The sequence below is a fragment of the Tauraco erythrolophus genome, chromosome 19 (assembly GCF_009769465.1).
Source record: "Tauraco erythrolophus isolate bTauEry1 chromosome 19, bTauEry1.pri, whole genome shotgun sequence".
NCBI lineage: Eukaryota > Metazoa > Chordata > Aves > Musophagiformes > Musophagidae > Tauraco > Tauraco erythrolophus.
In genome coordinates, this window is record NC_141483.1 from 5,988,083 (window position 1) to 6,001,230 (window position 13,148).

The following is a 13,148-nucleotide window of genomic DNA, read 5'->3' on the forward strand; positions in this document are numbered from 1 at the left end:
TGAAAATATTTAGATACTGTCAAGAAATAAAACTCTAGCATAATGAATTTCTTATCTATATTAAAAAAAAAAACGAATCCAAACAAACCAAGTAAGACACAGAAGAGCTTTCAGTCTGTTTTTAATGTTTCCCTTTTAGTTCTATTGCAACATTGTTTCCTGTCTTTTCTAAGAGATGGAAATTTCTCCTCTGAACATTCAGAGTTTGGTGCAGAACAACTGTTCCTTAGGAAAGTTATTTTCAGTGACTGAGTTTTTTTTTCCCCCAAAGTTCAGCTTGTTGAACTCTGCTTTTATTTCCATGATTGACTTTCCCTTGGTCTCAGGGAGATATAGGTAGATGAAAATTGCTGATAAAGCAAGGATTCCCAGGAAGATCAGGAAGCAGAAGGGTCCAAGGTTATCCTGCAGGCAGAAATGGGAGACATTGTAAGGAAAATAAGAACCTCATTTCTATTTCCCTGCCCTTGGGTGCAAGTCTGTGTCTTAGTAATTAAAATTAAATTCAAATTATTAAAATTATCCACTTGAATAATTCATTCAAATTATTAAAATTGAATTGAAATTCAAACCAGGAAAGGTATCAAACCAGGAGTTTCCACTGGCCACGTTTGACCTGAGCCCAGTTGCTGTTCCTCTGACAGGCCTGGGGGATTCCTGAGCAAGTTTGGTATTTGGACAGAGCTCTAAGCTTTGCGTGTTGTTGCAATTTATTATTATTATTTTACTCCCTTTTAGTATTCAGAAGTGGATTATCCTGGAGGGGAGGATCCAGTTAGAGTCACTTACAACAATCAATGGAAAAATCATCCCAAGTACAAACAGTCCCATCCAGTTGATGCAGCCAACAATCAAAAAGGCTGATGGTCTAAATGACTGGCTGAAGATTTCAACCATGATAGATATAGTGGCTCCAGCTGGAAAAGAAAAGCAAAACAGAAACCAGGAATACTTGTTTCCTTGCTCCTGCTGAAGATCCTCACAATGGGAGTGGCAGAAAATGACTGACAGACAGAACAGGAGACCTGTTGGCAGGTGGTCTCTGCTATGAGAGTGAGAGACCTTAGTTCTAGAAAGGGACTTCATCTGTTAATTTAGGACTTCGGCTGTTAATTTAGGTTTCTCTCGTGCATACTGGAATCCTTTTTTGGTGCTGGTGGATCTGTGAAGTTCTGTATTGCACTAGTAGCCAGTATTAGCGCAGTAGTTTATAAAACCAGCTCCCCTTTGGCTCCTGTGGTCAGTTCCACCTGAAGCATGTTGGTAGGCATGAAGCTTAACTTCCTAAGTTAATGAAGGTGGTTACTATAACATACCTGGCAATGCCTAAAATCCTGGTTTTAGCTGAGTATTTTAAAAATTGTTCTGAAATTTCTGTCTCAAACCCTCTGGAGAGGGTTTGATGATACTGTATTTTAAATTATTTAGATCTTGTGATCAGCAATAAAATTCAAGGCGTCTGTATACTTTTCCTGTCTCCCACTTGTACCTATCTGCCCTTCCCTCCTTAATTTCCAGAACTTTTTACTGTGAGACTAGTCTGTTCTTCCTCTGCCAGTTGTGTCACCAACCAATATGACGCAAAATTTCCTCCCAGCGTTACCATTGATGTACTCACATGGTCCACTTCCATAGAAGATAACAAACAGGAAGATCAAGATAACGCTGAAGTAATGCATCCAGAAAAACTGATGCTAAAAGTGAGAAAGCAGTGATATGAAACCGTTAGAGACATGACAGAATAGCAGAGCTCTGTATCTTCGGCCACTGACTCAAATTTTCTTGCTTATCGTGTGAAGCAAGACCGGAAAGGTGGGCTGATGCTGAGTAAGTAGCCAGAAGGCTGCTGCCTCTTTACCTGCAGTGACAGGGTCATGGTAAGGAGTGCTAGCACAGAACACATCAGCGTGTATCCTCCCCATAGCAGCACCTTCCTCCCAAATCGGTCTATAAGGGTGCTCTGAAAAGCAGAAAACACGGGTCATGAATCCCAGTTCTCAAACGAATTAATTCCTCCCCTCTGCACATGTTCTTTGCAGAAGACTTATCTGAGTAATAGACAGAAATCACTGTCGTTTGAGAGTCTCTTAATTCCTAATGGATTTGATTAGCTTCTTCAAAGTTAACTGATTTTTAATTGCTCTGTGTTTATTAGTCAACCCTGGGCTGTTGTTAGACACTTCCCTTTCTTGGGGGTCAGTATCTAGTGAATTGTGCACACATGCATACACACATCTAATCCAGAACATCAGAAAATTATTTTACAGAATAAAAACTAGTCTAAAGACATACAGTCATGCAAATAATTTGGGAAAAGAGCTGCCTTTTATCCTGCATGTGGTTTTGCAGAAGCAGGAAGATGTGTCTTAGATTATGCAAATCTTCCCCGAGCCCAGTTATAAGTAAGGAAAAGTACAACTGCTGACCAGATTAAATTTTTCCTTCAAACTCAAGTCTGAAAGGACTTACACACAGTATAGAGGATAAGCATTCACACAATCCAACTCCCAGGGACACGTATGGGATAAGGTATTCTTCAAACTTGGCTGTATGGAATACTTCGAAAGAATAGAAGTATATCTGAAAAATGCAGAGAGGAAATACACCTGTGAAAAAAGTGTTGCAATTGTGACACAATTTTAAGCTGGTTTGACTTTGAGGGGTTTGTAACGCTGCCTAGTGTTGTCTCTTGTTCTGAGGATAAACAGAGCACTCAACTGCATTGATTCCACAGAGCTGCAAGGTGGTCATGACAGTCATCAAAATGTAAAGTTGCCAGCGCAAAGATCTCTCTTTTATTACTTCGAGGACACGCAAGGTTTTCATGCTTGTCATTGCAACCTTCTCCTTCACCATATCATCAATTTCTGCTTGATGGTCTCCTTCCCCCCAGAGCTTCTTGATGGCTGTTGGGGAGAAAGAAGAGAGTGGATTATTCTACCAGTACAGCTCCATCACAAGTGGTTACGTTATTCCCTTTAGTCTGCCTGTCCGTTGGAGTAGGTGTTGGTGTTGGTGCTGTCTGCTTCTGCCATCTGGTTGCTTCTGGGCCAGGAGGCAAATGGAACAATTTTGTCTCTCTGGTTGTCAGTATAGCATATCTTTCTAATGTTGAGTTGACTTAATGGTAAATAATGTAAACATTTAATTACTTTTTATTTAACAAAAAAAAGTTGCCTAAACCATTTCCTTTAAAAAATAATGTCCACCAAAGTGGGAAATGTTAGACATGCAAATATCTATCTATCTTTCTTGTCTTAACTGGTTAAACCAGACTGAGTGAGGCCCTAGGTTAGTGCAGATGTATGGCTGTGGTACCTCGACTGTTTCATTTAGAACTGCCTCTGCTGCTCCTCCTTGGCATCGCACTGCACTGTACAGCTCTGCCCCACTTTCTTGTCTCCCGCAGAGGCGGTCGCTCTAACGTTTCAAATGAAGTGAAATAAGTGAGGGAAGTAGGCACTCTACCTTTCCTGCAGGCTTCCTCATTACCCTTCTGTATCAGGAGGTAGGATGGTGAATCGGGGAAAAATGGGAGGGTAACCAGTTGAACCAATGCTGAAAGTCCACTAGATGCTAACAACCATGGCCACAAAGCTTCGCTTCCTAAAATCTCCCTGGAAAGTGTATGTGAAACAAAATTATACTGAAATAACGGAAGGGATGTTCAGGAAGTTTTTCTGAGGGATGAAGATTGTTCAAATTCCATTAAAGGGTGCAATGGAGCAAAAACTTGAACTGATAATTTGGTAAATTTCACAAATTTGGCTATTTTTATTTATGACAATTTTAAAGGAATTATTTGGCATTTTTAAAAGCTTTCTAAATATCATTAGGATCCAATATAATGTCTAGAGAGCTGATGAGACTCGTTTGACCACTGTTTGACCACAGAACCAAAACATCTTGCTAAGATTTCTCGTGGCAAGTATAGTGAATTTTGAAGGGGAAGTCCCCTAGTAGAAAGGGTGTGGAAATAACAAGAAACTAGATTATGAGTCATTAATTTTCTGTCTCCTATATTTAAAATTATATATTTGTCTCAAATACGATCAAAACTTTTCTTCTGGCATAAGCTAAGGCCTGTTTTGGGGAAGATAAGAGGGTTTCTCAGTCACTAACTAGGTGAGAGGGTAAGGTTATAGAAAGATTTCTACTGCTTTTAGTGTAACCTGATGGAAAGATTGGAGAATTTACCGTAGTCCAATAACCTGTCCTGTGAGTTTTCCCAGCGTCAGAAAAACAGCAACTGTGGAGTTGGTAAATCCGCGCAGCTTCTTGGGTGAAATCTCTCCTACATACTGAGGATGTATATTGAGAGAAAAACCTTTAACATAGAAGAAGATAAATGACTGTTAAAATATTTAGGAAAGCTTAACTTTCTGACTTCATCCTCTTACATTGTTTCCATTCTCTCTAGTATTTGGATTAAAATTTCTTGCAAAAGGGATCATGTCTTTCACTTTTATGAAGTGCTTAGTATATTTGCTTTAAAAATCATTCTCCAAGAATGGCAATGCCTGTAGAGACAATCCTGGGATAGCAAGGGTGCTTGCGCTCCACAGCGGCATGAGCACATACCTGTACCAATGCCATAGAGAAAGCGTCCGGCCAGAATCATCTCGAAGGATTTGGCTGTTTTACTGAAAGCCATAAAAAGTGCAGCTACCAGCATGATCAGGTTGGTGCACATTTGGCATTTTTTCCTAAAAAAAAGAAGCCCACGAGAATTTAGTATGAAATGAGAACCTCTTACACTCTTTTGACTAATCTTGCTGTGACAGGAAGGGTACAGCCATTCCTCCTGTTTTGAGGAATGACTGACATAATTTTTACTTTGGATAGTCGAAGTGATTCTTTAAAATTTCAAGATCCTTTAGATTTGAATTCATTAATATTTCTTAGCTTAGAATTTCAAAAGTTGGAACACTTCATCAGCCTTTACACAGTACAAGTGGGGAAAGAGACCAAAGAACTGGCCCAGCTCGTTACCAAGATTTTTAAATGGCCAGAACTCCTCATAAAATGTCAAGTTGCTCCCCAGAAATAATCTGAGTCCATGATTCCCACTCTGGAATATTAAAGACACTCTTGGCTAAAAGGATGTGATCTGAGATGGCAGAAAGCGTTTTTAGAAGCATATTTCAAAAGACACTCTGTGTGAATCGTGAGCTGGTGTGTTCACAACCATGATGCCTCAGACTCAAAGTCTTTTGCACTCAGTTTTGCTGTGATGCTTGCTCGACAAGAGTCCTCTTGCATACATTAAGGATTCACAGAGATGTTCTGTTCAGAAGACTATGATCCAACAGTTGTCCTGTGTTAAATAACCCATGCGAGAAGTGCACAATCTTGTTTTCAGTCTTGGGAGACCCTCTGAGTGTGGGATGAGGCAGTGTCCCACAAGAAATTTCTTGGGGGCACTTACCTGAGAGGAAAGAACACAATTGCAGGCAGGCTAAGATGGTTTGTTGAGACCCATGTGAGGGGCCTCTGGATCAGTGGGTTGTGGAGCAGATCTGTAAGTGAGTCACACCAAGTAGATATGTTTGCCAATTTCTCTGCAAATGAAATTAGTGGTGTTAGGAATCCTTTCTCCATCCAGTGGCAAAGATAGTTTGGAAGTGATTTTCAGTAAAATGGGTTGCCAAGAACAGAGATATCTCTTGGGTAATTTGTTTTGGCACTGCTTGTATCTTAACAGCGTAGTTACAGGCAATTCATTTTTTTCTATTCTGTTCACATTATCACTTGAGCAGATATGAATATTTAATATAATGTCATCACCCTAGAATGAGTGTATTTAGGTGGAAATCTGGCTCTTCTGTGATACTTAAGGATATCTTCCACACAGTGGTTTCCAGTTGGTTAGAGAAACTGCATGTAAAATGTTACAACACAAGACACACAGCTCCTTTTTGGGGGTTTATAGAGCTTGGGAGACCTTTATGAGAGTCACAGGGGATCTTGAAGAGAACACGAGGCAGTTTCACTGCCCTGCTGCTCCCAGAGGCACTGATCGGTGATGTGTTGATGAATGCGCCCTTTACAGAAATATAGTTCACTGCGGGGGAAGACAAACAAGCTGAAAGACCGCTTGCCACTTGAAAGAGGTAGATGCATGAGCAAACCAAATCTGTTTAGTCTTCAATCAGACTGCTTCGGCCTAGAAGCACCTGGGCATTTCCTTGTACTTTCTGACTATTAAGCTGTTACAAAAACCACTTACTTCCTGTATTTTGTAGTCAGGTAGCCACAGCAGAGGCTCCCCAGGAATCCTCCTATCCCATACACAGACACAATGAAGGACCACAACAGCATGATTGTCTCAGGATGGAGGGGAGAGCCATGTCGCTCTATCCAGGTTTCATTAATAAACTTCCTGATGTGCTGAAAATAAGAGGACATTTGGCTAGACAATGGATGTAAGATCCCTCCACATTATTTGGCTGTTGTACTTCAGATCTAGCCTGTGCTTCTAATATTAGGCTTCTTTTGAGACTTTCTTAATAAAACGAGTTAACTGAGATCACATTGCAGAATCTTCAAGTTTGTACAAGTCAGCAGGCCAAAAGCACAGTTTCTGCCTTCCTTTGGAAGCTTGTATACTATGTGATAACAATTTATTTAAAACAGGAGGTGCCATCCTGTTCTTTAAAGGAGAAAAAGTTCTCTACACATTTTATGTTACTGTTAGCCAAAGAAAAGACATGGATATATCAGCTGAATGCTCACTACATTTGAGATCTGTGGGAGAACGAATTGTTCAGGCTCTCTATTTTCTGTTTCAACCTCAGAGAGATGGCTGCTTACCACAGAAGGATAGTTGATGACAGAAATGTGGAATCCATATGGGAAACTACCACCAATTCCCAGCACTAAGATCATTTGAAATAATCCCTGGAACTGAACCTGCAAAGCAAGAATAAAACACGCCTTCAGTTTCTCATTAGTCTAGATTTGTGCAAGGCCAGAGGTTTGTAGACACGCTTTCCCTTCCCCTCTGGAAACCTGCATTGTCCACTTCAGATCCTATAAGATTTAAACGTTTTTCCAAAATCCCTCTAACTTACTGCCGAAGTGTGATCATCAGGCTGCAATGCCATAGCAAGACTAAGTGCTAGTGTAAGGGTGAAAATCCACCACTTTGCTTGCGAAGGATAAAGAGTTTTAAAAGATATTCCTGATAGTACAGCTTTCACTGTATGCCTGCAATATTTGACAGGTTGTCAGTCCTGAACGTGGGAAAAAGGGAATCAGTTTCCTTGTCTGCAATCTGTAGTAACCTATGTATATCAAACCATAATGTTATACCACAAAACTACATTAAAAATTAACAACATTTTATTGTACTCTCTGCTTTCCTTTCTGACTGTGTCATATCTTTAAGCATGATAAAGAAAAGATCCTTTTAACATTCAACTTTTTCAGGGAGGCTTGGATTACAAAGAGAATAATTTGGAATAACCTCTGTAATTGCATTAAAAAAAAATCTTCCTGACAGACTTGGGATTTCATTTCTCCTTTCTCAATATTTTATTTTTTCTACTTATTTAACCATGAAAGTATGTGCTTGCATATCGAAGGACTTGGCATCTTCCAGGCTAGGGAAATACTGTCTGTCTAAAATTTTCTCGATCAAGGATTAGGGACTGGGATACCCTGGCTGCTTTGATGAATGAAACAATATTAACCATAAATAAGAAAAAATGTACCATGTAACTACATAGATGTTTTTGAGGTATTTGATACCACTGGTCATCCATTCTGTTCTCAAGTGCCTGCAGGGCTAGATGAAGTCACCCTCAAGCAGCTCAGACTGTACCTTGCAGACAAAACCTAGAAGAATTGTGGTTTTAGCCCCACTAGGGTCTGTTCAGATTCCTTCGGGGTTTAACTGCCTCCCCCTTTTTATTCACAGACCAGGACAGTAACTGTATAGAGGACACTGTACTCTGTGTTCTTTTCATGTTAAATATGAACCTCATGAGCTCATAGCTTTTTGAAGATCAGTGCCAGGATGAAGAGAATCTGGTAGAAAATGCAATCAGGCAGGAACAAAGTAATGCAAGTGCGAATAATGCTGGGCTGGGAGATACTTAGAAGAACACTCCTTTTCACGGTTCTTAGGTCCATCTTTCAAGACCTTGTTACTTAATTAGTCCACAGCTGGATTTCCCAAATTATCACATGACAAGAATCAAGAAGCTATGGACTAGAAGACTCTAAATTTCCTTAAAAATTTTGTCTCAGATTCAGTGGATTTGCTAACTGGCAAAAGCATTCTAACAAATTAAGAACTCGCCTTCTCACTCAAAAAAGAAGGCAAAATAGTTTCTTGCTGGCAGTTGAGAAACAGAGCAAGAAATAGTCATCACTTCTTCCCTGTTTAAGACTATGGAAATTCTTGATAGATGATATTAATTATCTTTGGAGGAAATGAGCAAAGCTTATATAATGAATTTCTTTGCCTTTTGCAGTACAGTTAATCTATTCATTACTTTGGGAATGTGCTTAATAATTAGCATTATTTTCAGTAATTCAGAAGACAAAAGTACAGTAGCATTGTCAGCAGTGTAACTGACAGGACTTTTGTTATTTTTTTCATTTATTTTATTTTATTTTATTGCATGGAAAAGACCATGCAACATGATTTTCATGGCCCCAGGCCCCATTGTTCTTGGTGATGTTTAAATGCAGAAAAGAAAGATAGTCTTTGTCCCAGAAGAGCTTACAATCTTTAAGAATCTGGATGGTTAGTATTATGTTAGCTTTGACTTTTATAAATCAGATCCCGGAGAAAAAGTGACGATATACTCACCAGGTCAGAGAAGAAGGGAGCCATCTTCTGCGAAAGAGCCGATTCCTGTTGCTTACTGGCTAGTACGTGCCTAAAGAAGCAAATGCTCACATTATGCAATAGCAGTGGCAGTGAATGACTCCCATGTTATAGAAGTTAAATTTTACTTCAAAGGTTTTTGAGTTAATTACACATATTTCAGCTGTTGTACAAAGTTTAGAATTGTTGGATTAAATATTTCAACCAATGGTTGTGTCTAGCCCAAGTAAACAAGATGGTCTCCTTTGCAGGGAACCTATATACTTCATGAACTCCCTCTTGTGCTAGGGGCACAGGGAACTGAGACATCAATTTTAAACAGGATTCCAACAGTTGTAACTAACTCATTTTTCAGTATAGGCTGAGAAGCATAAAGACAAAGTTTTCTGTTGGGAATCTTAGATGGGGCTTGGACAGTGAACTGTAGGACTTTGACATATAATAGGAAAGAGCAATTCTGTCGTCATGTGACAGCAACTGGAGCACATCGTAACTTAATCATTACTTAAAGGAATTTAAATGCTCCATCATTTTGGAGTGGGGTGCAAACTTAAAAATTCTACAGTGGCACACCAGGCTTGACCAGCTAAATGTTTAATAGTAGCTGATTTGCCTTTGCTGGGAGAGGAAAATTCAACATCCTGACCAGTTTTGTCTGGCGTTTCCCTTAATCAGTATATTTATTTCTATGTCTGTGATGAAAAAAAGATTGTTTTGAAACTGTTCTGTAACCTCCATAGGTGGGCTGATGTCTCTTTCTTCAGACAGAAAATTCTCAGGCTTTAACTTCATTTATTTCATAATTAAGAGGGATTTGTATGTATTAAGTTGCTATTTACCTTCCAGTTGAAGATAAGGATGAAGAAATCATTAAGGGCTTATTGGATGCAAGAAGTTGTATTTACTCGAAAATATGTCACATGCAAAGAATATTCAGAGATTCTCCAGCTAATGTCTGAAATGTAGCACGTAGCACTACCCGGCAATTTCTCCTGTTGTTATGCGGTCCTCATCATGAAGCTGACTTTCTTGTTGACTTTCTTGTTGATTGGTGCTGAGAGTCCACGGCAGATTTCTTTTCCAGGTAATGTTCTCCAGCAAATGAGCTGATGTTAGAGCACAAATGAGATTGTCCCTTTGATGCTAAGAATTAATTTCCTTTTCTGTAAAGTCACACAAAGTGGAAACAACATAATACGCATCTGACAAAGGAAAGAAATGCCATGTTAGCAGCGAGCATCTGCCTTGCTTAGATGATGTTGGGGGAATAATATGTAGCTACCAGCGTGGGGCATTCCTGTTGCCCATATTTTCTCATGTTCTATTTCACCCACTTCTGCTTGGTATACTTTATACATATTGTAACTTTTACGCTTTGCTCGTATACTTTGCGATTCCTCCTTTTGGTAGGTTAAGAGTCTTCCTGCCGTAATGCCCTTAATGCATAGTATCTTTCGCATTTATGTTGATTAGTTACTATACTGCTTCTGTGCTCTTATTACTTACACTGAGCTGAGCATCTCTTTATTAGATGTGCAGTTTCATAATTAGTGCTAACAAGTAGTTAGCAGATATCTTACAGATATTCTTTAGTCATAATTGTGATCAGGACAGTGAGTCTCACGACATCAGATCATTTAGTCATTTATCTTTCAATTTTACAGTCATACATGACACGTATATGCAAAGCTGTGCTAAGCCTTCCTTAATACAGGCCAGCTAGACCAGATCTATGTTTTTTGTGTCTAGCTGATCCATTTTTTAAGTGTTTATATCTGCCTCAGTTAGAGTCACTATTTGAGATGTATCTTACCTATCAGCTGATATCTCTGGAGGAAAATGTACATATAGTGTTCCTGAAACTTCTGAATGACTGTCGTCTTTGTCATCTCCCCTGTATATTTGAATGTATGTACCCTTTTGCTGTTTCATCCCTTGACTAGGCTGTAACCAGAACACGTCTCTTCCTCCACTGAGCACAAGGTTGACTTGTGCTCCAAATAGCTGTTCCGCTTCGTTGTCACAGTAATGTCCCATAGGGCACCTGCTCGCTTCCTAGTGAGGATCTTATGGGGAAGGCTTTCCTGGCAACATCTAATGAATAACTGAGATCAGAGAAGTGGCTCTCTAGAGGGTCACTCAAGCAATGCTACACCATGTCACTGCTTACGTTTCCAGAGAGTTCAGGTATTGTTGCAATGGAATGAAGGATGTTTTCTGAATGACTAGTTAGGAAAAGAATTTTGAGATTTCCTTTCTATATTGGTAGTTGTCTCCAGATGACTGGTAGTTTTAAATCATGCTGTTAAACGCGCATGGAACACTACAAGATTATTGAGCTTTTCTGGCTTCAAGGACTCTTCATGTTTCATAGATTATCTTTTAGTGAGAAGTCTGAAGTATCCCTCAATGCTAAAGACAGGAATAATGAAAAGCCCCAATCATGGAAGGGTATGCACACTGATAACTTTTTTTCTAGTCAGCTGTCCCTAAGGGAGATCCTGATGTTGAGAGAGAAACATTTGTGGAGGCCAGAAGTTTTATTACAAGTCAACCTGCCATTTTTATTATGTTTAAAATTTCCAATTAAAAATAAGCAGCAGTTAAGATGAACAATTGAATTCATATTTTGAATAGCCTTATGTGAGTTGAAGTAAATATGTCAGTCAAAGCAATATCAGAGATAAAAACACATACTTTATTGTGCAAGTCTAGAGTTTGGATTTTAATTTGTGCAGTGTGCTCCACTGTGAGCCTTAGCTTTTTTCATGTTCTTGCTGATAGTATTGCTTTGCTACTAGAACTTTGTAAGCCTCTCATTAATAGAGGGAAAAGTGCAGGAAATTAGACACTTTCTAAAAAAAGTCCCATGAGTTTGCATATTTCAAAAAAAGTTTCTGATGAAATTAATCCCAGTGGTACTTTGCAAGATCATGCTATGCTATAATGCTCACAAACTTTTTTTACTGTTTATAGCTGAAAGAAGAATTAGGAACTCAGTACCAGATTGCCTTGAAGATCATTCATAGTTTGAGAATCTGCAGTATGTGAACTCAAGCACCGATGTTGATCATAGATCAGTGAAGAAAATTATATTGCATCCATTCCTACAACAAAAATCATTGGAAATGGTGCATCACACCAAATCTGAAAGTTAGAAAACATGCATATGATATATTTGACATATTCTCTCACTTTGTTTCCTCATCTTTGTGTGCATTACCTTCTTGTAAAAGCTGGCAAAACTCCTGACAGACTGTCAATTAAACCATAAATTGTTGGTGGAAATGCTTAAATGAACATCTTAGGAGTTCCTTATGTTGGAGTTACATTTCTCACTTTTACTGCATTATCTAGCTGTATGAGTCTGACAAAATATTTAAGGCATAAAATATTTACAGTCATCTCTACAGCTTTCAATCAGTATCTACACTTGCAGTGAACAAGAACTGAAGAGTCTGTACCGATTGCACACCCCTGAAATATAAGTATATGTGATTACTATAAGTATATGTGATTACTTCTTAGTCATGATGGAGAAATTCACTGTAGGCAGGAGCCCAGCATGTATCCGAGAGCTGGAGGACCTGACTGAGCTTCTGCTGACAGTTTGCTGTATGTACAGCAAGATACTGTGCACATGTCTGTAAGAGAAACTGTAAAGCAACAGGTATCCTGTCACAGCCAGGAGTTCCAGTCTGGGGCAGTTCTGGGGTAAACTGGGTCCAGGTAGAGTTGAAGTCTGTCAAACTAGCTGCAACACAAGGACAGCATGGCGTTATGCATGGGAACCTGGCGAGGTTTGATTATTCAGTTCAGCCTAGAAAAAATAAAGAATTTCTCTCCTATTCCACTAAATGTTTTCTTTAATCTGTTACGGATTGAACCCTAGCCAGAGATAGCAAGCCAAGAACTTCACTATTGCCATTTCAGCGTTGTAAAAACACACTCAGAAATCAGAGAGAGGAGATCACAGGTCTTCCCTTTCTCTGTGGTCAGCAGAGTGTTTCTAAATTCTACGCGTAGTTTCAGTGTGTTAGTTGCTCTGTTATAGAAGAGATTTACACATCAGCAAGTGAAGCCAAAATGCTCATGATTCACATGAGTTCCTCCTGTTAATATCAGTCATCATCCCTCTTCTAAGCTGCCCAGAGCGGAGTGCTTGAGAAAGGTGCTGGTTTGGCAAAATAGGAACATTGTAAGTGACAGACAGGAAAGATGGCAGTCCCTTTGGACCAACTTGCTAGTCAGAAGACAACAGTCTTTTTTTTCTTCCTTTTAAGAAAGCCTGACTCCCTCTAATGGCCGG

General features: G+C 39.3%; 1 protein-coding gene across 1 annotated transcript; it reads right to left on the reverse strand.

Annotated features, from left to right (window-relative positions):
• Positions 1-198: 198 nt before the first annotated feature.
• LOC104380149 (solute carrier family 2, facilitated glucose transporter member 11-like) lies at positions 199-8,845 on the reverse strand. The gene is made up of 12 exons (XM_009987588.2): positions 8,822-8,845; positions 6,814-6,912; positions 6,230-6,390; positions 4,582-4,706; positions 4,198-4,327; positions 3,469-3,617; positions 2,719-2,906; positions 2,470-2,580; positions 1,859-1,960; positions 1,619-1,694; positions 790-917; positions 199-405 (listed from the first exon to the last, which is right to left on the reverse strand). The coding sequence occupies exons 1-12, from the start codon at positions 8,843-8,845 to the stop codon at positions 199-201; spliced, it is 1,500 nt and encodes a 499-aa protein (XP_009985890.2).
• Positions 8,846-13,148: the final 4,303 nt, after the last annotated feature.

Excerpts from the sequence above, each read along its gene's own strand:
- LOC104380149 (XM_009987588.2), bottom strand. The coding sequence starts at position 8,845 with ATGGCTCCCTTCTTCTCTGACCTG. Across the intron at positions 6,913-8,821 it reads CTCCCTTCTTCTCTGACCTG|GTTCAGTTCCAGGGATTATT; the intron begins GTGAGTATATCG and ends CTTGCTTTGCAG. Across the intron at positions 2,581-2,718 it reads AGCTCTGTGGAATCAATGCA|ATATACTTCTATTCTTTCGA; the intron begins GTTGAGTGCTCT and ends TGCATTTTTCAG.